The sequence below is a fragment of the Podarcis tiliguerta genome (genome assembly GCF_965153285.1).
Source record: "Podarcis tiliguerta genome assembly, chromosome: 12".
NCBI classification, from domain to species: domain Eukaryota; kingdom Metazoa; phylum Chordata; class Lepidosauria; order Squamata; family Lacertidae; genus Podarcis; species Podarcis tiliguerta.
Window position 1 is genome coordinate 57762290 of NC_139545.1, and position 23757 is coordinate 57786046.

The window sequence follows — 23757 nt, forward strand, 5'->3', positions numbered from 1 at the left end:
GCAGGCTGAAGTCAGTGGAGGCGTCTGAGTGGATGCTGTTGGATGGTAGCCATCCCACTCAGCTGTTTGCCTTTCAGGGACGTCCGAAGCCGGTGAGGTTTTCCGCAAGACCATCCATAGAAATCATGAAGAGAACTGCAGGGCTTAAGCCAGCCAGCTTCTGTTTTCTAAAGAAACAAATGCCTTTCCTAAATTATTTCTAAATACAAGGTCTTTCTGAAAACAAATTATACGGGAAATCAAGCTCTCTAGGATCATAGGGCGCCCCTCCCTGGTAGCCGTGTGTTGTAAGAGAATCTTTGTTTTCCGTATATCCTGGTCTGGTCTCTGTTTATTTCCTGACCGGCCTGAGTCTACAAGATGCGCTCTTTCCAAAGGTCCAGTGTTCCTTAAGAAGCTGAACCCCTTAACAGAACCTTTTTTTCGTTTATTTCATCGTGTCACAGGAAGAAGGGGCAGTATCTACTTGTGACATCACAGGGAGTTATAGACGTCAGTTAGTGATGAGTGTCATTGCTTTGGTTGTGTTCTATGCGAGCAGGAGGCTTCTCCCAAGGTTTACACTGACCCTTGAACAGCACATTCCCTGTTTGCTGCAAACCTTGGGAGCTAGCAGCATGGTCAACTCCTGTTTTTGTCTGGAAGACAGTGAGAAGGCAGAATCCAGAAGTTGCCAGATAGAGAACAGCAGAGTGGATGGATTTGTACTTGACACACCAGCAGGAATTTGGATGCTGGTAGACAATCATCAGGAACCTCCTTATTGAGTGATGGCTTTGCATGAAATGGCTTGAACAGGTACCTTCCTGCTCCTGTGTGGCACTCCAGTTGACCATCTGCTGTGGTGAGGTCTGCAGGGCCTGCTCCCTTACAAGGCCTTACAATTGGAAGCCCATTGACAGAAGTTGGCAGGGCAAAGTGAGGAGGGAAGTTGTCCGATGCAGCCAGTGGAGGTGTTTAGGTGACAGTGGCTGCCGCAAGGCTGAAACCGGCTGATATTTGTGGATGCAAGCTGGTTGACAATTCACCTCTCTTGAGGTGAATTTGGCATGGTCCACACCAAGGACAAAGTTGCTGGGAAGAAGCCAGTGGAGGCGTCTGGGAGGATGCTGTCAGATAGTAGCCATCCCACTCAGCTGTTTGCCTTTCAGGGACGTCCGAAGCCGGCGAGGTTTTCCCCGAGACCATCCATGGAAGTCATGAAGAGAACTGCAGGGCTTAAGCCAGCCAGCTTCTGTTTTCTAAAGAAATAAATGCCTTTCTAAATTATTTCTAAATAGGTCTTTCTGAAAACAAATTATTTGGAAAATCAAGCTGTCTAGGATCATAGAGCGCCCCTTCCTGGTAGCCGTGTCACTGGAAGAAGGGGCTGTATCCACTTGTGACATCACAGGGAGTCGATAGGCGTCAGTTGGTGACATCACAGGGAGTTACAGATGTTGATTAGTGACATCACAGGGAGTCTGTAGCCCATGGCAACAGCTGGGGGGGCACCTCATTTTTAATTAAAAATAAAAATGACTGCTGAGGTGCCTTCACAACAAAATGTATGCAATTTTTTTGAACGAAATAACAACAGTATTATTAGGAGTCTAGGTTCCTGTCTTGATAACACAGTAAACGTACATAATTAAAAGGAGGAATTATTGCAAAAACAAGCAATTAGCTCCGGATGGCTCTAGCCAAGCCTCCGGCACCCTCAGTCAGTTGACCCTTCTAAAGAATCCTTCCGTTTCTGACAAAATTAACTCAATCTATGACCTTTGCATTTCTAATGCTGTTTCCTGTCAAATACCCTCCCCCGGAGATGACTTGCTGGCTCCTTGGATCCTCTCCTTCATGAGAAGACAGGTTGTCAATCTTCTCCTTCACACCCGCCTGTGCCTCTTGAGAGCCGTGTCTGCATTCCAACATGGTCTCCGTGAGAGAAATCTGATCCCGTCGGTTGCAAACTGCGGTCTGTTGCTGGCTGCATTTCTAGGCTGGGAGCTAGTGTATTCATGACAGGTACAATTTTTGCTGGCAGTTTTCCCTCAGTGGAAACTTCTGTGGGGCGGAGAAAGAAAGCACGTCCATTAGCCAGCCACGCCGTCAGGGGTCCGCTCAGCGCCGCAGTGCAACTCCAACTCCCATCATCCCCTTTTCAGCGTGGCTGACGGCGCTAGCATTTGGACGACGGTGGATGCCGTAAGGTTGAAGCCGATAGACATTTGTGGAGGCAGACGGGTTTACATTCATCTTTGGAAGCCCATTTGGCAGATGTTGACAAGCCGCAGCCAGATATTGGATAGTGACATCACAGGGACTCCATAGCCAACGACAACAGCTGGGGGGCCCACCTCATTTTTAATTAAAATTAAAAATTGATTAAATAAATTGATTAAATTAATTAAAAATTGATTAAATAAATTGATTAAATTAATTAAAAATTGATTAAATAAATTGATTAAATTAATTAAAAATTGATTAAATAAATTGATTAAATTAATTAAAAATTGATTAAATAAATTGATTAAATTAATTAAAAATTGATTAAATAAATTGATTAAATTAATTAAAAATTAATAAATTAATAAATTAATAAATTAAAAATAAAAATGACTGCTGAGGTGCCTCAACAGCAAGCTGTATGCGATTTTTATTAAAATTAAAATTATAAATAAGAAGGGAAGAGTTCTCGCCCGCAGCTCAGGGGGAACCTCTGTGGGGAGGAGAAAGCCAGCCACGCCCTCAGGGGGCCGCTCGGCACTTCAACTCCCATCATCCCCTCTACGGCGCGGCCGGCGGCAAGGCATGACGGGAGTTGTAGTACCTCGGAATCCGGCGGTTTCCCGCCCAAAAAAACCGCCACCCGGGGACTGAGAATGGGGAGGCCGCTCGTTCCTCCCGCCTGCTGGCGGCGCTGCGCTGAGGGGAAGCGGAAGCTGCAGCCTGCCGGTCTCGCGATGCGTCTCCTCGGCTTCCCGCTGGGGAGGCGCTGCGGCGGCAGTGCGCCTGCGCAGTTCGGCCTCCGCCGCTTCGCCCCCCCCCCCCACGCCCGCTGCCTCCGAGCGCCGCCCGCTTTGTCCGTCTGTCTCTCTCCGGAGCCATGGCTGGGGGGGCGCCTGTCCAGGTGAGGCTCGGGGGGGGGGCGGGAGGAGGGACACACCTGACGCGAGGCCTTGTGGGAAGCAGGGGTAGGAGGAAGACTCAGCCCCCCCCTTGTTTTACCTCAGAAATCTCAGAGGGGAGGGGAGGGTCGCCCCTCCCGCTTTGTTCATTTCCCACCCCGCCCCCCAAGTCCCTCAAGGCCTCCCCTCGGAAGCGAGGAAGGACCCTCCCCGTTTGTTTATTCAATTTATATAGCGTCCTATATCTGGAGGTCTCTTTTTTATAAATATTTTTTATTGAATTTTACATCATTATTTTTTATCGAGATACCCGGAGGTTTCAGGGCGGTTCGCAGAATATAATAATAATAATAATAATAATAATAATAATAATAATAATAATAATAATAATTTTGGCTGGGTTTCCCAGCCACTCTGGGCAGCTTCCAACAAAAGATTAAAAATAAATTAAATCAGTCAATAAAAACTTCTCTAAACAGGGCTGCCTTCAGATGTCTTCTAAATGTCAGAATATAAAAATATAAAATAGAAAGCCACAATATATATAATCAAAATATAAACAATAACACCCAACACCCAAAAAACTCATTTTAAAAGGGCATTTTAGTGTCTAGTCAGTTAGTTCTCCACGCCCACAAGCAGAAGAGGCGAAGGTCCTGTTCTCTCAGGGGGGGAAGGGGGCAACTCCAGAATTCCTTAATAGTCCCAGATTCTGGAAAAGGGAAGAAAAACCACAGTCTAGGATGCTATTTGTTTGTTTGTTTCTTTTTATGAGGTGGGGTGGGTAGCACCAGACCCTCCACGTGTCCCTGTTTTCCAGGGCCAGTCCCTGGCATTCCTGTTATCAAATGTTGGAGGGTATGGGGTAGGCGTCATGTGGCGGGATAAATTATTCCCTCCACCTGCCCAACATTTTTATGCCACCTGGTTGCAGAAGTCCATCTGGGTGGTTCACAAGGTAAAAAGCACACCCCTGCTCGAATCCCCGCAACGGGGTGAGCTCCCGCTGCTCCGTCCCTGCTCCTGCCAACCTAGCAGCTCAAAAGTACGTCAAAGTGCAAGTAGATAAATAGGTACCACTCCGGCGGGAAGGTAAACGGCGTTTCCGTGCGCTGCTCTGGTTTCGCCAGAAGCGGCTTAGTCATGCAGGCCACATGACCCGGAAGCTGTACGCCGGCTCCCTCGGCCAGTAAAGCAAGATGAGCGCCGCAACCCCAGAGTCGGTCACGACTGGACCTAATAGTCAGGGGTCCCTTTACCTTTACCCCACATCCAATAAGAACCATGAAAAAAGACTCTGACAGAGTTCCTTTCTTGCATTGCTTCACTTGCTGCTGATCATCGCATAAGAAGTGAGGACAAAGACAAATGCAGTTAAAGGTCACAAAGGGAGAAGCTTCTCTTGCGACTCACGCAGTAGCAACGATGATTAAATTGCATTTTGTCTCTTGTCTCATGTTGACTAAAGTCCATAATAAGAGTGGGGGCAGAGCAGTGACCCAGCTTGATTCCTCAGACTGCCAGTTGTATGTATCGATACCCAACCATTCACTGGGTTTGTTCAGTACTTGCAAAATTACCACTTAACTGGCAGTATTTTTGCACCCATTTTGCCCAAGCATATGTTGCTGCCTCTGGCATTTCAGAAGGAGAGAATGGGGTGGGAGGTGGGAAGGATTTTTCTGATGTCATCTGAAACGCAAGATGGCCACTGACTTTGGGTTTCTGTCTCCGCAAAGCAGGCTATGGAGTGTGATGCGGAGCCAAGGTCTCTGCTGCCTTTCCAGCCCCTTGTGAACCTCAAGCAGGCCACTACGCGGGAGATGCAGGTGCAAACGTCCGAGGCTTCCATGTGGGCGGCGGTGGCGGCCATCCAGGCCATCGACAAAACGGTTGACAACCACACCATGCGCTTGCTGCGCTTGGAGGGCCGGATGGGGTCGGCAGAGAAGAAGCTGGGAGCCTGTCAAAAGACCTCAACTGAAATGGAGAACCAGCTGGAGAGCAAGTGGGCTGCGCTGGGGACCTTAACTGAGGAGTACAGGCAGCTGCAGAAGAGACTGGAGAATGTGGAGAATCTGCTGAAGAATCGGAACTTCTGGATCCTGAGATTCCCCCCTGGTGTGAAGGGAGAAACGCCCAAGGTTAGGAGTATTATTAAGATCATTTATTAAATTTGGTTGCCGCCCTCCATCCATTGATCTCAGGGCAGTTCACAACATAAAATGACAATATAAAAAACACAAAATGCCATCTGCCAAAGGCTTGGTTGGCACCTAAAGGTGTATAAGGAAGGCTTTCATGCAAGTGCAAAACATTCTGCTACCAGAGCTAGCAAACATTATTCATGCTTACCGCATGTAATTTTGCAAATTACTCCAGTGCTATAGATGCAAACAATATTATTTTGGACTGCCAGGAATAACTTGGAGCCATGAAAAATATTTTAAAACCCAACTATGAAACCTCCCTGTAGTCATTTGAAGTCTATCCAGAATTCTCCTCCATAGCTCATTCCAGACTCAAGAGATCAGTAAGCATGCTGTTTTTTGTACTGAATGCATAGATCTGTGATTCACAGTGCACTATTAATGCCCCCAAAATTCTTCTTGGCTGCCTCCTTGGGCTTTCTGTGGGAATGCTAGAGGTTCTTCCTTTTCCTTGGGTCACAGCACCAAACAGAAAGTTGCTATCACAGTATTCCCCACGCCTGTATTCCTGAATAATAGACATGCTTTCCAGATGTTTTAGCTCTCCTTGGCAGTTCACACTGTTTTCAGTGGGGCTGCAGGATGCTGAGAACTTTTGGAAACTAAATTTATTTTATCTCAGTGGTCAAAATGAGTGGCCTTGAAAACAGGATGCTTTTGTCCGCGTCAGACAAAACAAGTCCTGTTAGCACATAAAACTAAGCTCAGTGTGAACGAGTAAGTATGCCGGTTCACAGAAAGAAAACTGGCTGCTTTGTTCCTCCATGTTTTGGCTTCATGCTACATCCAAACCTGAGCTTGTGGTTTATCACCCACAGACAGATCACGAGTGGTAGGCCAAGAACAAACCTTAGCTACAACAAATCATGAGCTCAGGTTCATATGTAATACCAAGACTTAGTTCCCAGTAGCAGGGGAAGGGGCTGTGATTTTCGCTCTGTGCACTGATACACCTGCTCATTCATGTTTGGCTAAGTGTTATGTTTGCACCAGCCCCTCTTTATGTAGAAAGTGATTCTTCCAACACCATCCAGTAACATTTCTTGCCTACCAGTTAGGCCGACTGGGTTGGGAGTCAAGAGGGTGCTGAGCTTTAACTTCTGTTGTTCCAGGTTCCAGTGACCTTCGATGACCTCTCAGTCCATTTCAACGAGAAGGAATGGGGAGACCTGGACGAGTTGCAGAAAGAGTTGTACAAGACAGTCATGAAAAGCAACTACGAGATGCTGGTCTCGCTGGGTGAGATTTAAGAAACCCTGAGTTGGGATATAATGGGATGCAGGCTCAAAGTCAGTGGCGTAGCGTGGGGGGTGCAGGGGGGGGCGGCCACACCGGGCGCAACATCTGGGGGGGGTGCTCGCAGCTCTCTGCCCCTACTAAAATCCATGGGTTAGGGGGCGCAAATTACTTGCCTTGCCCCGGGTGCTGACAACCCATGCTACGCCACTGCTCAAAGTTCTTACTTGTTTGGGTGATCATTATCAGCATCTTGAGAACTAATGTGGTTTAGTGAATAAGAGAGGCTTCTCATCTTTGATTATCTGCAACATGTGTGTATTAAAAAAGAAACAAAATAAGGGCATTTGTTGTCATGGAAGAGTGTGTTCAAGCCCCTGCTCAGGCGGAGAACCTGCCACTGGACCCCTTTTTTAGTTTCTGAGCCATTACTATGGGTTCATAGCTCCAAAGAGAGTTTTATAGGCCATGCTGTCCAACCCTTTGCTTGGTTCAGGAAATCCACAGCTGGGGAGAGCCTGGAAGTGGCAGAGCAACTGGGCTCCATGGCATCACAGCAGCGTGGCACTGGTATCCAACATATCCTGGGCCAGCTCAGCTTTCCCCACCCCTGGGATGCCCAGTTTTTGGTGGGTCACATGCACTCTTGGCAAATGAAGCAAGGAGGAAGCCAGTGGAGTCATTGATGGGGGTGGGAACGGAGACATCTGCCTCATCCGACACTCCCCTTCCTTCCCCCAGCATGGCAGATAAGGGATTTGGATTGCAGCAAAGCCTATTAGAAAGTCTGTAGCTTCCTTCCCCAAGCTGCTACCCTTCTGATGTTTCGGACTGGAATTCCTATCAGCTCCAGCCAGCATGACCAGGAGTCAAGGATAATAGGAACTGTAGTCCCAGACATCTGGTGGTCACCAAGTGGGGATGGATAACTCATGGGCAGCAGCCATATTTTGGCTAGTTTTGCACCTTGAAACACACCCATTCTTGATCGTGGGAGCTGTTTGATGTTCAGCTCAAGGGAGGTTGCAGCTTAGCAGCAGACTGCACACTTTTCATTTGGCAGGGGTGACTCCAGTTAGTTCATCTTACAGATATTTTTTAATGGATCTCTGGTCGCAAAGCTGCGAAAGGTTTCTTCTGCCTGAAACCTTGGACTACTGCTGCTTGTCAGAATAGGTAATACTGGGCTGGATAGACCGGTGGTCTGACTCTGGATAACACAGCTCTTTCTGTCAAAGCCAGGGCTTATTTATTTGCAAGCCTTCGCAATTCTCTGAGCCTTTTGTTACTGAATGGCATATAATGACCACCTCTTTTCCCATTCATTGATTGAACAGACTATGCCGTCGCCAAGCCAGAGATCCTGACTCGGATTGAGCAGGGAGAAGAGTTGTGTGAGAAAGGACTTGGAGAGTCAGAAGGCAGTGGTGTCCCTGAACAACTTGACGCAGGTGCGTTAGCAGGCCTCCGAAACAAAGAGCAGAGAGTCCTTTGGCTGCCTCATCATAACAGAAATGTTATCTTGCAGTTTCTTTTGACCTTTGCCACTGACTGTGTTGGCAGCATTTGGATACGACTTGCAAGTGAAGCCTGTAGACCAATGTGGGTGAGATCCAGCTCCTCAGCCCCACTCCTTTCCCTCAAAGGATATTGGTGGGAGCTTTTTCCCTGGTATGACACCAGGAAAGAAGAAAGTTGAGGGCAGGAAATGCAGCCTTAGTAATCCTTGTGTGTGGACATTGTGTAATTCCTGTTTTACTGGATTCGAGTGATGGTTTTATTCTGAGAATATAAAGTGCCTCTTTTCGGCTATGAAGTGGAATATAACTAATCTAAATGAATGAATGAATGCATGGGGACATTGGGCTGGGTGCCCCTCACTTGCAGATTAGTTGTACTCAAAGCATGGAAATGAATCCACATGTTAAATCCACCTGTTTCAGTTTGTTTACTTAGAGGGCTTGAGGAGCAGAAGTGGTATTTGCAAAAGACACACCTTTTCCAGCACGTTGATGGTTTTCTTGTTGCCTCATATGCTTCATGCCTGTAGTGCTTTTGCAATAACCTTCATACTTGGCAAAAACGTGTTTCTTTCCTGTTACAAATACTAATTTTTGTATCGGAAGAAGTGGCCTTGCATGCCCATGACGTTATGTTTGTCCTCGTGCACCTTTCGCATCAGTGTGTATAATCTCTCCTGCCCGTTGTTGGTTCTGGATGATACCTTTTTAATTGCAGAAAGTTCTTGCATCCAGATTGGAAAGCCATCTTATTCCACCAGGCAATTTGTACATGCAAGACTGCTTGGAGAGCCTGGCTGTTTTCAGAATGTGACATGGGCTCTGTTACGGTGCAGGGATGGTTAGAAAATGAAGACTTCTTACATGGGAACCTGGTTAGGAAAGTGATTGGAATGTATTGGGTTGTGTAATGAAACGCTAAGTGTTTAAACCTCAAGTTTGTGAGCAGCAGGTTGTTGTGTGTGCATGGTTTTCAGTGTTCATCAGCTGAGGCACAGCAACCTCTTCTCTCTCCCCTTCAGACTGCCCTGCTGCTCCTGTTGATGTTTCTTTGTGGCTTAAACAAGAGGTGGAGGAATCCCGGAATGGGGAGGCTAAGCTTCCTGAGGAGTCGAGCAACGGCTGCCACATGGGTGAGTATTTAACTGCATTGTGGTTTCTGCTTAGCTTTTAGGCTGCCAAGCAAGAAAGCAGGCCCTTGACTCGAGGGCTTCCCTCTTCCCAGCAGGCTCTCTTTCATTATAAAGCCAGGATTATGAGGGAGCTGCTTACACAACTGGCAGCCTGCCATATTCATTTAGTCCTTTGTGGGCAGCTTTGGAGACACAAGGCATATTTTTCAGGTGGGACTTCAAAGGTTTCTCTCCTTCCTCACCTCCACCACAACCCCATGTCACCTTTGCTGTTTTAACTGGCTGGTTTTATGGGTTGTGTTGGACTTCACTGTGCCCTTTAGCATTGCCGCTTGAAACTCTTTCTTCCAAACCATTCATCCTTTTCCTTGCTTCTTCACCTCCTTCCTTTGACCTCTTTCACACTCTTCCCACTGACCTTCCCTGGCCCTCCTCTTTCTGTCCCTCTCACTTGCCACACATGCGCTTGCTCCTGCTGCCTGTGGCTCTGGATAAGTTTTCTCCTTGATGGAGAAGAGCAGCGCCCTGTGACCTCCTCTCTCCTATGCGCAGGTTCTCCCATGGATATAGTAGAGTCATCCTCGTGGATTAAAGAGGAAGTGGAAGAGGTGCGCTTTGCTCCTGAGGATGGCCAGGAGAGAGACCTCGGCCACAAAGGCAGCCTGGGTGAGTCCTGTCTTCGATCTCCCTTGGAACCAATTATGCTTGTCTTGTTAGGAATGCATTGAATGCGCAAATCCTCATGAAGACATTGCAAGTGGGTGTAAAGAAGTTGATTTAAATTTGTAGCGACGGCTCTAATATAACTGTTGCAGCAAACCTTCAAAGGCTTGCAGTCCTTATTCTTAGACATGCAAATTTTCTATCCCTGGCCATGTACCACCTTTCTTTTTCTTTTTGTTTGTTAACAACGTCCAAAAGCACCTGCCAGACTGCAGATTTCCCCCTGCGGTTTGGCTAGTTATTCTCCTGCCAAGATTCCCTCATAAAGATATTTCTCCTCTGAACGTTGTGGAAAGAATAGAACGGGACAGCCTTGGTTGCAAATTTCCTTCTTCCTCGACAGAATATCAAACTGTCACGGTGGATGAAGAGCACATGGCGGAACCCCAGGAAGGCGTGTGTGCGCAGGAGCCGTTGTTCCTTGGTGAAGGGCCTAGCACTGGTGAGTAGCAGGACAAAGGTTTTTTGGCTCTTGAGAGCGTTGGTCCTTAGATTCCCCCTTGGGTGGGGCTGGTAACAGCAAACCTTCTGGCCCAGCCAGTGTGCTCTGTCTTCCCACTGTACTAACTGCAGTGTTCTGTCTCACCACCAAACTGGCGCATAGTTTGAAGCAGGAAAGCTGCATTCCTAAGCAAATTAAGGGGGAAGATGTACCAGAGAGCAGGATTGTGATGGGTGGGGGTGCTTCTGATATGATGAGCAACGATTTGCGGAGCCTCAGGGCTGGAAGGCGATCAGCCCCTTGAAACAACTCCACATGCTCTCACCTTAGGGTAGCTTCTTCCTGCTTAAGGGTACTAGGACTTTGGGTGCCTTCTCACAAAACCATTTTTCATTTTAAAGGTCTGGATGCTCTTTCTCTCGTGTCTTTAAAATGGACAGCCATGAGGGGAATCAGGGGATCAGACTTGCAGTCACACACATTTATTGCAGCAGGAAACAGACTGAACTTGTACTCGATGGAGAGAGACCTCTGTGACTCCTTTAAGATTTAGTGTCCACAAGGACTGGGATCGCTCAGCAGCGATTTAGAAGTAACCAATGGGGGGAATGAACATCCTTGCACACAGTGGTAGAAAGGATGCACGTGGGGAGTTAACTCTCACCCTCCTTATAACAGCTGAGTCATTTTAGACTTGCTCCGGAGTTCTGAGTCTTAATTGTACCTGCTGCATTTCAGAATGTTTTAAGATGCGACAAATATTTGCTCAGATAAGTTAACAGTGTTGGGAGACTTTCAGGCACCTCTTAATTGTATTCATGGCAATCTTTCCTTGAGCCCACCTAACTAGGTGTAATCCCAAAGCTGTTTTCAAACTGTCGTCCCCTATTCCTGCTCAAGACTAAATTCTGGTGTGTCTGGGTTGTGTTTTTTAAAACAAAGAAGTATACATAGGAACAGAGGGCAGTCCTGCTTTAAATTTCTAATAGTCCTAATAGATTCCAATTGAATCACACACTTCAAATGCCTCACGGGATCTAAAAAATAGTTGGGAGGAGAAGTAACTGGCAAATAGCCGTCTGCGCAGTCGATTTGCACAGCAGTCCATGCCAGTGGTTAGAGTGTTGGGCTGGGAGACCCGGCTTCTAGCCCCCTCTCAGCCATGAAGCTCCCTTGGCAACCTTGGGCCCAGGTACTGCCTCTTGGGCTTACCTACCTCACAGGGTTGTTGTGAGGAAGAATGGGGAGCGGGAGAGGCAAAATCATGCATGCCACGTTGAGCTGCTTGGAGGAAAAGTGGAATATAAATAGGGCAACATAAAAAGAATAAATATATAAATAAGCCAATCCTTAACATTACAGTTCCAATGAAAACAACTCACTACTGCCAGGATCCAAATAGACAGTGCTCATGCCAGGGAGAGTAGGAATTTTCCCTGCTAAAGAGAGAAGCCACTAATCAATTTGAAAAGGCGCTTCTCTCTCTTGTGCCCAAGATAGTAAGAGATGCTGCTTTCTTCGCATGCGGATCTTGGGCACGCACATTTTTTGTTTGCTGGTTTCTGCTAAGTAACTAACTTGAGCTTTGTGTATACTTTGCTAAGAAGTGGAACCTCCTTAGGCCCTTTGCTCTCTTCCCCAGTGGTTGGTTTGGCAGGGATTTGCGGCATAGTGTCTTCTCGGAACGGCAGAGGGGATTGGTTGGGACAGAGCCCTTCTAGTCAAAGTGCGAGCAATGAAGCGATGCTTCTTCTAGAGCAGAAGAGGCAATTGCCGTGGAAGGTTGGAGAGTGTGGCTGCTGTGGTGGCATGCTAGCAGATCCCAACACTTCCTGGTCAGGCAAGGCCAGGATCACCAAGGAAATCTCACACTGCTCATTCAGTCCCTGAGAACCAGAATCCCCTTGGACATAAAGAGCCCTTCCAGATCTTGCTGAAGCCCCTGGCTGCCAGAGGAACCGAAGCTTTTGCAGCGAGCTAGGCTGAGTTTTGCTTGCAACAAATGGTGCAGAAGCGGACGCCACCTGAAGATGTCTCCCGCGCGGAACGCCACGGTTCAGAATGGTGCATCTTTAACATTTCCCTCGGAGGAAGACGTAACTGCTGACATTTTAAGAACTTGAAAGAAGCCTAAATGTCACCGCTCTCTGCTGGATGCGTTTGGGAGGCGCTTGGCACTGGGAAGAGGAACTGTGTGAGCAAGAAGTTGTATAATGTGGAGGCTGGCATCGAAATCTCTCTGCTAGGCCAGATGTGGGCTGGAAGTCTTGGAGCATAGAAGTATGATATAGAAGGCCTCGCTTCTATCTTCTGTTTTGTGTTGGGAAGCCAAAGTGGGGGCTACCAAGGGAATCCATTGAAGCAAGAGATCAGTTGTTTGCTACCAGTTCCCCCCGATGAATTTTTCTGCGTTACTGAGTGCCCCAACTTGGTAGCTGTTCAGCACAGCTTTGTGTGTCGGGAGGCTCCACCAAACTGTTGCAGCAGGCAGGAGTCTCTTGGAATGCTGCCTTGAAAGCCGCCTGCCAAGAACTGTGTGAAAACTGGAGGAAGGCGCCAGAGAAGAGGCAGCGGCCCAAGACCCAGTGGATTTCGTAGGTTCCCAGACCCAGCCCAGTTTGCCCAGTGGGTCAAGGAGGCCTGGGAAAGTGTCTCTGCGGACATGGCAACCCACAGCCCAGTCATTTATTGCAACAGCTGGTTCAGACTTCATCCAGGGCACAGTCATTGCTCTTGCCAGGAGGTGTAGCGGGGGAGGGGACTCCTTGTTTGGCCTGCATCCTAGATAATGAAGGGACTATGGGGAAGGATGCTGACAAAGTTGGCTTCAGATGAATGCCACTGAGGGTTCCTTCTCCTGAAGCGAAGGCATCTTTGGGCTTCAAAAACCGGTTCAGGTTTAATAAAGCCGTTAAATTATTGTTAAATGCCTGAATGCAAGATATTTCCTTCTAGTTCAGTTCCCACGTGTAGCTCTCCCGCTTATGACCCGGGTAATAAATTAAAACAACAATAATAGCAAATAATGGTAAATGTATTGACTTGCTGTGGTGAAAAATCCAGTGCTTATAATAGCGCTATTGACCTGCCTTTAAAAAAAAAGTTATTTGAAAGAGGCTCCATCGTCTCCCAAGGCAGCTTGTTTCATTTCTAACGTCAAAAGTGTTCTGTTGCTTCTGTGAGATGTCTGTGGGTCATTTGCTTGCTGGAGCCATTGGCAGGTACCATATCCCAGTTGTACTTCATTGCTCCTGCTCTCCAGCTTGTGGTATGTGCTGTGCTCTGGCTAGTGCAGTTTAATCTGGTGTGGGTGTGGAGGGGCTGTGGAGGTTGGTTTGTAGTTCGTTTCCTTTTAGACTGTATTACCTGGCCCTGTAGGAACACCTTCCCTAATCTTACGGGTACATGTTGAACAATTAGCAAGGTGCCCGCTGTAATGATTCCCACCCCCAATATATTCCATGGATATCTATTAGTACAGTGGTACCTCGGGTTAAGAACTTAATTCGTTCTGGAGGTCCGTTCTTAACCTGAAACTGTTCTTAACCTGGAGCACCACTTTAGCTAATGGGGCCTCCTACTGCCGCCGCACTGCCGGAACACGATTTCTGTTCTCAACCTGAAGCAAAGTTCTTAACCTGAGGTAATATTTCTGGGTTAGCGGAGTCTGTAACCTGAAGCGTATGTAACCTGAAGCGTATGTAACCCAAGGTTCCACTGTATTGCATTTAAGGCTTAAAAATGTGTCATAGTCTAGGTTAGTAATAGAATAAAGCTGTGAACTTTGAATTCTCAAACTTCTACTTTCTGTCTGATCTCCCCTCTCACCACACTTTTAGAAATAGTTGTCGTGCGTGAGCAGGATGATAGCGTTGGGACAGCATTAGACTGGGATCAAGGAAGAAGACACTATGATACAATGCCAAAAGTTAGGGAAACAGGGCAGAGAGGGGGGAAACTTAATTCCACCTGTGAATGAGGTGGTACAGCGTGGTTCATTTAAGGGAGACATTAGCAGAAAGCTGGGAGTGGGGTTTGCAAATTTGGAAGCGGGGAAAGGCGGGGTGAGATTTAGGTACTGAAGCAAACGTAGGAAGTTTGGCAGGGGCATACAGGGAGAATAGGCCGAATATGGATAGTTTTCCTGCAAGGACAGGGGGGTCCTGTGTGGGTTTTCACCACCCACTTCTTCACTGCCAGGAAGTTGAAACTCTTAAGAGGTTCATCCAAGTTTCCTGGACAAGTCCCTCCCAGTTTCACTACCTTCCACCACTACTGCAGAACATTTTTCTGGCAGCTCCTAAGGCGTGGCAAACACAATTTTATAACAGAAATGTCATTTCCTTTGTTCCTCCGCTCCTCTGTCTTTCCGATCCCTTTGGAGACACCCCCCCCCCCGTTCCATCGGAGGGAAGGGGGAGGACCCACACATCAGGACGCAGCGGAGGGGACAAGGGAGCTTTGCAAAGACTCCTCAGGAGTCCTCAGGGACCCAGAGAGCCTGTGAAGAGGAACCTCAGGGAGTGAATATCTTTGACATAATGGGCCATGGTAGAGATAACCACACAAAGAGAAAGAGAGAGCTTTTATAAGGCAGTGTCTGCAAGCATTGGAATGGGAGGCTTCCTTTTTCCATAGTTTGCAGCAGACCCAGGATCATGGGTGCAGATTTATTCCCTTCACGAAGTGCTTGCCCCTTCTGCTGTAATGTGATTGTAAAAACATACAGAGTGGAAGAGATCTTGTGGGTAATTTCATGAAGGAATCTCATGAATGCATACCTGTTGGGTTTTGGCTACCCATGTGGGTCTTCTGGGACACATTGGTGATGAGGACCCAACAGGAAACCCTGGGTTCCTGTTCACAGATCTGTCCAGGGCAGCCAGCGTTTTCTTGCGGAGAGCAAATTCCTGTGTTATGTTTCCACCTTGACTCTGAGGTTACAAAACTTCAGGCCCCGGTTCTGTGAGCCGCTTTAGTTCTGTGAGTTGGGTGGCCCCTTCGGCCGTCTCTTGCACCTTCAGGAAGTTCCCTTTTCCCGGTCTGGAGGGACAAAAAAACATTGTTTGGGGCCGCAGAGTAAGAGCTTCCTCTTTGCTCAGGTCCAGCCCCCTTTCTGACTTGGGTTGATGCCGCTGGCGACATGGAGCACGTCCTTCGCGAGCAACACCGAGGGCGTTTTTACGAAATGATGGAGGAGATCCTGTCCACCAAGCGAGAGGACAACAACAGTTACATTAACCGCGAAAGATACAGGACTTTGATCGAAGAGGTCAAGGAGGCGAAGAGGCTCCGCAGCAAAAAGGGCAAGCATTACCGCCGGCTCAGGCGCTTCAACGTCCTGAACATCGGCGAGGAAGAGAAGCTGGTGGTGCCCGTCTCCCCTGGGCACACCGAGGTGGTGTACTTCGTCCAGTACGAGGACTTGTTTGACATCCTGCACGCGGCACATATTACCATCGGCCACGGCGGCCGGACCAGGATGCTGAAGGAGCTCAGTCGTAAGTACAAAAACGTCACAGCTGAGGCTGTAATGACTTACCTGAAACTTTGTGAGCTGTGCCAGAAAAAGCAAGGCGGTCCCAAGAAGGGCTTTGCCGCAAGGCCCGCGTTTCGCAGCGAAAGGGATTCGCATTGTTCGTTTGATATAATTTACATGTAGCAGGACTGGGAGGCAAACTCAGAACGGTGCATCGGGATCCCCTGAGAAAAGTGTTCAGCTTGGACCGCTGCAACCAGGTATTTTTCACAATCCCCATTCCATGTTTTCTGCACTGCAGAGAGCTTGCGTTTCAAATAACTGAAAAATTGGTGCTTGGGGTGGCACCATAATCCTTAACGGGGAGCCACGGACTGTCGAAACACACAAACGGAGACATTTGGAAACAATAAGCTTGGTCAACGGAAGCAAGACGAAGTCTGAAGCAGTTTCATTCAAAGCGTGAGGATTTCATCGCATCACGACGGCATGAAAAGGATTCCTTGCAGAAGCTGCCCTTGGATGGTCCCAAATGGTCTGGCGTCATCCAACTTGATTTCAGATAATTTAAGGACTTTGAGGTCTGTCAGAACAGGGCGATAGAAATTCAGGCGTGCTGATTTCAGTGCAGGCTGGTATCGCTTCGGCTCACGCCCACAAAATGGGGAGGTCACTGAAACAGCCGTCAGCACATGGAGACCTATGGAGAGACTCTCAGCTAATGTTAAAAAAATAATAATATTTGTAAAAATAAACTCCAGGTAGGCTTCAAGGAAAGTTGTCACGAACACCAGAACCTTCTGAGGATTGCACAAAAAGCAAAAACTCGCAAAGGACCGAGTCTTGGGAGAAGAATTGCCATTCTGAGGCTTATCGGGTTGTAACAGGCTTTATTTAAATAAAATATAAGCAAATAACAGGTTCTGTTATTTTAAAAACCAGTTAGAAGGTTCCCCCCCAATCCAGCAGTATATACATTTTATTCAATAATCAAATAACAAAAATGGCGATGCCAATTTGGAAACATTCTGATCTAAGTACTTCTCTGCATTGGGGAGTGGGCAGGGAAAACACCTTGACTTGAAAGCCTGGGTAACACAGGCCCTCATCCTGTAGTTCATTCTACAGTGCAAAGTTTTCAGAACAGAACTTCAGCCAGAGTTTGCTTAAAGGACTCCACCAAATATTTGCCTGTTTTGATTTTGGGCTTCCTCCTGTTGCCTTAACCATAATTTTTTATGTGTTTAGCCTGAAGTTAAAATGCCTCTGCACCTCCCTGCATTAGAAACCCACGAGTCCTTTTGCCTAGTAGAGATTTGTCAGGGCAGGGCCTGCTTTATAAAGTTCCTGCTCCTCAGTTTGTCAAACAGGCGAGGATGTGAAGTTGGGCTCTCTCAGAAGTGTCCCACGGGAGTTCTGGCGAAACCCTTCAAAACTCACCATCTCCTGTTCTCGAGTCAAGTGCAACTTTCCCACTAAGTCATTCAAGGATTTTATTTAGTTGTATTTATAAATGTTCATATATTGTGTGCGTTGATTTTGTAAATGAAGTATTTATTTGATTTTTTTATATATTTTAATATTAATCAATGATCCTGTCTTTTTACCCATTGTTGACTTCTTTGATTTCAAAGAAAGCAAGTTTTTTAATATGCAAGTGAAGCAGAGGCATTCATGGTGCTGCAGCTAAATTGGCCTCTGCAAGGCTGGAACTAAAAATGCTGATGTTCTCCTGCTTCTAAGAATCCTTCGGGTGGATTCTGTGCTTAGTTCAAAGTCCTTTGAACCCCTTCCAGGCCTGCACAATCTCAAAAAAAGATAATTCTGGGAGGAAGGGCAGTGGCAGGAATCCTGTGTCACTCCCAGTGCCACAAGCCTCTGCCTCTGCTCTAGTAAATAAATATATTGTCTGCCAATGGTCTTCCTTTGTGCTCCGCTTAAGAAGAGTTGTTTGTACGATAATGAAAATAAATAAATCCCAACGCCCCAAACGACAGTGAACATCAGTGCTAAAAATGTTATAGTGTAGTAAAATGGTGTTGTTTGCTATTAAATACCGATTAGCTTTGCACCTGCTTGTTTTCTTCACAGTGATGTCAGGTGGAATGTTAAATTCTATTAAATTCTTTTGTTTGAAAAACGGCTTGGCATAATTCATTACTGAGATAACTTCTCTGGTTAAAGTTTGAAACCAGAAAGGTATAAGAACATAAATGCCACAGTTCAGCTATGTGCCACATGAAGACATCACTTCTTTTTGTATAGCTCAGTTGGTAGAGCATGAGACTGTTAATTTCAGGGTTGTGGGTTCGAGTCCCACATTGGGCAAAAAACATTCCTGCCTTGCAGGGAGTTGGACTAGATGATCCTTCTGGTCCCTTCCAGCTCTACAGTTCTGTGATTCTGCGATTGTATACAGGGTTGAAAATGTGCTTCATTTATCTTCTCCGTTGACAGCGACAATTGCACGTTTAAAAGTCATACAGTAGTGCCTCGCAAGACGAAAAGAATCCGTTCCGTGAGTTTCTTCGTCTAGCGGTTTTTTCGTCTTGCGAAGCAAGCCCATTAGCGGATTAGCGCTATTAGCGGTTTAGCGGCTATTAGCGGCTATTAAAGGCTTAAGGGATTAGCGGATTAGCTGCTAAAAGGCTATTAGCAGCTTAGTGCCTTAGAAAAAGGGGTTGGGGAGCGAAAAAAAATCTCAAGACTCGCAAGACATTTTCGTCTTGCGAAGCAAGCCCATAGGGAAATTCGTCCTGTGAAGCGCATTGAAAAACGGAAAACCCTTTCGTCTAGCGGGTTTTCCGTCTTGCGAGGCATTCGTCTTGCAGGGCACCACTGTACTAAAAAGTAATTAAGGTTTTTCTACAACTGCTGCCTTTCCCTGGCCTGGCTTGGTAATCGTTAGCACCGTTAACATTTGAGCATTTGGTATTTCCCACAAGCTTAGTAGTAAATTTACTCTTTTTGATAATGTCATTATCAAACTCCCAGCAATACTTCTGAACATAATAAACTACCGCAAGTGCCATTGTGTTGTTCGGCATAGCCAGCGCAGCCTACATTCTTGGCTCTCATAACTGCGTTTCAAGGAAAGGCAAGCTGCGGCAAGGCTTTCCACACCAGTGACTGAGCCCAGAGGGCCATGTGTGTCATCAGCAGCCCCTGCGACACCTCAGGATGCTAGAAGCAGCATGGCAACCGTACTGTGATTCTGAATATTGCTTTTTGTAGGGTAGGGGGCACTGGGGATAAGTCAACCTGGTCCCTACCCCCACTAGTGGGCGTTACAGGATTCTAGGGGGGTGGTAGGGAATTCTATGGCACAAGCTGAATCCTTCCATCGAGCACTGGGGGGCGGTAAGGAAATTTTACCATCAAGAAAGATGCGTTAGTGGGCGGTAGGTATAAAAAGGTTGACTACCCCTGGTTTACGGAGTCAAGAAGGCAGTGACTCCCAAAGGTTTGGGAACCACTGTTCTAAATAAAATGAAGGTGTTGGGCTTCAAAATATAAAACCCATGCTTTGAGTTGGTCCCAGAAACAAACAGGCAGCTTCTGCTACTAGCATGATGGTGGCCTCCCTCAAACAGCTGTTTGCGGTTGGCCATTTCTTCCTTTGGTCTGATTTGGTGGCTGTTCCTGAGCCCTCTTCAAATGCAGCCTTATATATGCAGGTTGGACTTCCAGTTGGTATCATCAAAAAGATGGGCCAGCGGGTGGTAGGGGAGACCTCAACGTCAAAAACCGAATTACTCCTGTACGCCCCTACTCACAGCTTATTCAGGGCTTGTGTTCCTGTGTCTCATCTTAAGTCAGTTGAGCAATGGCAAAAAGTTGCCCTCCTCGCGAGTTCATTTGCCTGCTGCTTTCCCCTGCTCAGAGAGCCTCACAGCAACATACAGACTAAAACCTAGCATCTCGATGTTGCGTTAACCATTACAAAGTAGAGCACAATTTGTTGTTGTTGTTTTGTCGTTTAGTCGTGTCCGCCTCTTCGTGACCCCCTGGACCAGAGCACGCCAGGCACTCCTGTCTTCCACCGCCTCCCGCAGTTTGGTCAAACTCATTCTGGTAGCTTTGAGAATGCTATCCAACCATCGCGTCCTCTGTCGTCCCCTTCTCCTTGTGCCCTCCATCTTTCCCAACATCAGGGTCTTTTCCAGGGAGTCTTCTCTTCTCATGAGGTGGCCAAAGTATTGGAGCCTCGGCTTCAGGATCTGTCCTTCCTGTGAGCACTCAGGGCTGATTTCCTTCCGAATGGAGAGGTTTGATCTTCTTGCAGTCCAAACAACAGCAAAACTTGCACTAATGCCAGTAAGACCAGCAAAACACTGAAATGCCTTAAGAATAGAACCCAAACATCCATATAGGAGCGAAAACAGGGCAGCTTAAGAGTCTGCTGTGGGAGAGAGCTTTTCCTGTGTAACGCCTGGTCTCCTTCTGTTCTTATTCTTTTCTCTAGCAGAACAAGAAACTTCAGCAGAGACACAGGAAGACGGAAGCCGCCGGAAGCCAGACTTGCTCATTGACCTGTCGGGAAGAACCACCCCTCCCAGCCCTGGGCACAGTCTTGCCTGTGGCGCCGAGCCTGGTGCCCAGCCCCAGCCCACCAAGGAGGAGCCGGAGAACTTTATGCAGGAGCTGTACTCCTACCTGGACTGCGGGAAACGCTTCGGGCACAAGCGGTCTCTGCTGAACCACGAGACGCCCCACCCCTTCCAGTGCCTGGAGTGCCACAAGAGCTTTGGCTGGGAGGACGAGCGCCAGCCAGACAGCCACCCCCCTGCCACCTGCCCTGAGTGCACCCAGCGCCTGCGCAAGAAGCGCTCCAGCCTGGCGCACGTGGCAGATGCCCAGCCCTTCGCCTGCGCCACCTGCGGTGCCACGTTCAGCCAGTGGTCGATGCAGCTGCTGCACCAGAAGTGCCACGGGCCCCACAGCCACTCCTGCGGCGACTGCGGGGCCGGGGCCGGGTCGGCGCAGGAGCTCCAGCGGCACCGGAGGGCCCACGCCGTGGTGGGGAGGGCCCACTCCTGCCTCAACTGCCCCTGCAGCTTCCTCTCCTCCTCGGAGCTGGCCGCCCACCGCCGGACCCACACCTCCAGCTGGCCCTTCACCTGCAGCTGGTGCCAGAGCACCTTTGCCAGCCGCAAGGTGCTCTCCGAACACCAGGAGCTGCACGTGGCGGCGGCAAGGAAGGCTCTGCCCCACGTCAAGCTCAGCTTCAGCTTCAACTGGCGCGAGTTCCTGGCGGAGCAGATGAAGCACTGCCTGCACTCCAGCTGCTCCCCGCGGCAGGCGCTGGCCGAGCTGCTGCAGAAGAACTCGGAGCTGTGGCCCTACCCCTGCGCTGAGTGCGGCACCCACTTCTTCAACCAGTGGGCCCTCGCCAACCACAGGTGCGCTCCCTCGCCGAAACCGCACGCCCAGGTCGTGGCAGGGGGTGGCAGCGTGCTTTGGCAGGGGGCGGGCGCAGATCTGGCCCCAGCCGCGTTCCAGTGCCCCTCCTGCGGCCTGGGCTTCCCCCAGGAAGAGTCGCTGGCGCAGCACCTGCCCAGACACAGCGGCGAAGGGCGCCCTTTCCAGTGCCCCCACTGCAAGAACAGCTACCTGTGCAAGGAGGCTCTGGCCGGCCATGTGCAAAGCCACTTCACCTGGCGGCCGGCCCACTGCTACATCTGCGACCGGGATTTTGCCCAACCGGAGGAGCTGGTGGAGCACCTCAGCACCCACGTGGTGGAGCACCCCTACAAGTGCGGCCGCTGCCACAAGAGCTTCCTGAGCCCCTTCCTGCTAGGCAAACACTTCCAGCAGGAACATGCTGCCCTGGGGTAGCCGCGTGTCCGCAACTGGTTCACTCAGCCTGAGCTGCTGGAAAGAGCACCTGCTGTCCCACGCTGCCAGGGACGCCTTCCGGGGCGACGGGGGGAGAGAGAGGATGTTCTTGCCGGCGCTGCTGGGGGAGCGTGGGAGGAAGCATGCAAAAAAGGAGTTGTGCCTGGCGCAAACGGGGGAAAAGACAGAAATGTCTCCTCTAACTGGCTGCAGAAAGGGTTCCCCAAACTGAACGTGGCTGGAAAAGACTTTGCTCAGGTGGAAAGGGCTGCCTGGCTCTCAAAGGGTCTCTGGTTCGCCTTCCTCTTCTTCCTTCTCCCCGCTGCGATCTTTTAGTATCGCTCTCAGACTGTGCTGTTGCTGCGGGAGTTGCAACCAATTAACTGGCAAATCGCCTCCCGCATATAGGTCCCGAGGTCTGCTTTGAGGTCCTTTAACAATCATGCGGTGTGCATTTTATATGCATCCTCCAAACAGGCAAAAGGATTTTCAAAAGCAGGACGAGAACAACCGAGCATAGGTTTAAAAGCAACGCAAAATCAACGGCTAAGGCAGAGAACTTTTCTCCTAGCTTGAAAAGTTTGTTGAAACTCCCATGTTCTCACTTGTTTCCGGAAGGGGCAGGGAAGGGGCTCTTCTGGGGGTTCAAGCCACGGTGCTGTGGCGTGTTTAAATGTCTGCAGCCACGTGGGTGAGGCAGATTGCAGGATGCTGTTTTATCTAGGGGAGATCCATGGGGTTGACTCCTTTACGGATTGTGGGCCCCTGAGAAAAGTGCCTCCTTCGGTGCTCCTGCGATGAGATTCTTCCGTTCCATTTGGAATGGTTTTATGTGGTTTGTAGTACTAATGAGTTTAATGTTTTTTAAAAAATAATAGTGGCATAGTCTGTTGTTGTCACCTGCCCGGGGACCTAATAAATAAATCTTATAATAAGTGTAGCGCTTGAGGAGCATCTTGGAGTTGGGTGCACCAGTCCCTGCATGAACAGCGCTGCCTTTCCAGCAAGGCTGTGGCAGCTGCACTCCAGAAACCTGCAGTGTCCTCCTTTTGCAGGACTCTGGAACACAGGTCACCAGGGTGCCGTATAGAACGCAACAAGCACAAGGGTTGCAGGGCGAGGCAGCTGGAGCGAACACACGTTTGCATGGAGGGAAAATTTTGCAGGAAGTTTCAAAAGCAGGGAAGCCTGGCCTTTTCTCTATTTCGGAGCCTGCAAAAGGGTTGTATTACGGCAGCAACAGAAGTGTGGGAGATGGGGGAGGTGGGGTGCTCTGCTCCCTTCTGAGCTGCCCAGTGCCCTCCGGATTTATTTATTTTTTGGACTACAACTCCCATCAGCCCCTGGCATTGGCTGATGGGAATTGTAGTCAGAAGCACCTGGAGGCCATGCTGGCTACCTGACAAAAGGGCGGCTTCAGCTTCAAGAGCTGCGTTTCAGAGATCATTTTACTAGACATCTTTTCATGGAAAGGCTTTTGCTCATGCAGTCGTTCTGCGACCAGTAAGTTCATTCTAATCACCACCTTTTCAGGAGCTACAAGGAGCATAAAATTGGGCCTGGCTTGATCAAGATTTTTATGTTATTTTATTTATTGTTTATATACTGCCCTATGCTCACAGGTCTCAGACCCAAGCCTGAGCTTCCACAGTTGCTGCCCGCCATGAAACACCATTGACAGGATGGGCAGCAACAGCTGCAGAAACATTCTACGCAAGAACATTTTATGCTCTTGCTAACCATGCTCTTTGAAATGTGCATTTTCTATTTGACTTCCTTTCGTAGTGTTTTCCTTTCAAATGCCTTAAGATATTTTTTTGTTAACTTCGCTGCGTCAAATGTGAATTCCTTTGTAATACTTTTGTTTTGGAATCTTTCCGATAATATTTCAGTTTCCTGTTAATTAAAGTATGCTTTAGATGTATACTTTATATTTGACTTCCTTCTGTAGTGTTTTCTTCTGGATTGTTTTCTTTGAGGTTTTAATGTATTTCCCCCCCTTAAAAATACAAAACGGTATAGAAATGAAATAAATAACAACAATACGAACAACAGCAGAGAAGTCT

General features: G+C 48.3%; 1 protein-coding gene and 1 long non-coding RNA gene across 6 annotated transcripts; both read left to right on the top strand.

The window, feature by feature from the left end:
• Positions 1-23745, top strand: LOC310660867 (zinc finger protein 212-like). Of its 5 annotated transcripts, none has more exons than XM_083406295.1 (8): positions 1-2007; positions 4853-5254; positions 6433-6559; positions 7894-8007; positions 9099-9209; positions 9762-9875; positions 10276-10374; positions 20319-23745. In XM_083406295.1, the coding sequence occupies exons 2-8, from the start codon at positions 4856-4858 to the stop codon at positions 21689-21691; spliced, it is 2337 nt and encodes a 778-aa protein (XP_083262421.1). In that variant the 5' UTR covers positions 1-2007; positions 4853-4855; the 3' UTR covers positions 21692-23745. The 5 variants fall into 5 exon arrangements, with proteins under 5 accessions (XP_083262421.1, XP_083262417.1, XP_083262419.1 ...); XM_083406291.1 differs by lacking the exon at positions 1-2007 and adding an exon at positions 2867-3112 and having other exon boundaries at positions 4850-5254; XM_083406293.1 differs by lacking the exon at positions 1-2007 and adding an exon at positions 2867-3112 and having other exon boundaries at positions 4850-5254; positions 20322-23745.
• LOC310661156 lies at positions 11026-14323 on the top strand. The gene is made up of 2 exons (XR_014503790.1): positions 11026-13012; positions 13051-14323. It is a non-coding gene; the product is annotated as an uncharacterized lncRNA (long non-coding RNA).
• Positions 23746-23757: the final 12 nt, after the last annotated feature.

What these genes read in the sequence shown, in the direction of transcription:
- LOC310660867 (XM_083406291.1), top strand. Translation starts at nt 3,089, where the DNA reads ATGGCTGGGGGGGCGCCTGTCCAG. An exon ending in CCCTGAACAACTTGACGCAG is followed by an intron (nt 8,008 to 9,098) that starts GTGCGTTAGCAG and finishes TCTCCCCTTCAG; the next exon opens with ACTGCCCTGCTGCTCCTGTT. An exon ending in GAGCAACGGCTGCCACATGG is followed by an intron (nt 9,210 to 9,761) that starts GTGAGTATTTAA and finishes TCCTATGCGCAG; the next exon opens with GTTCTCCCATGGATATAGTA.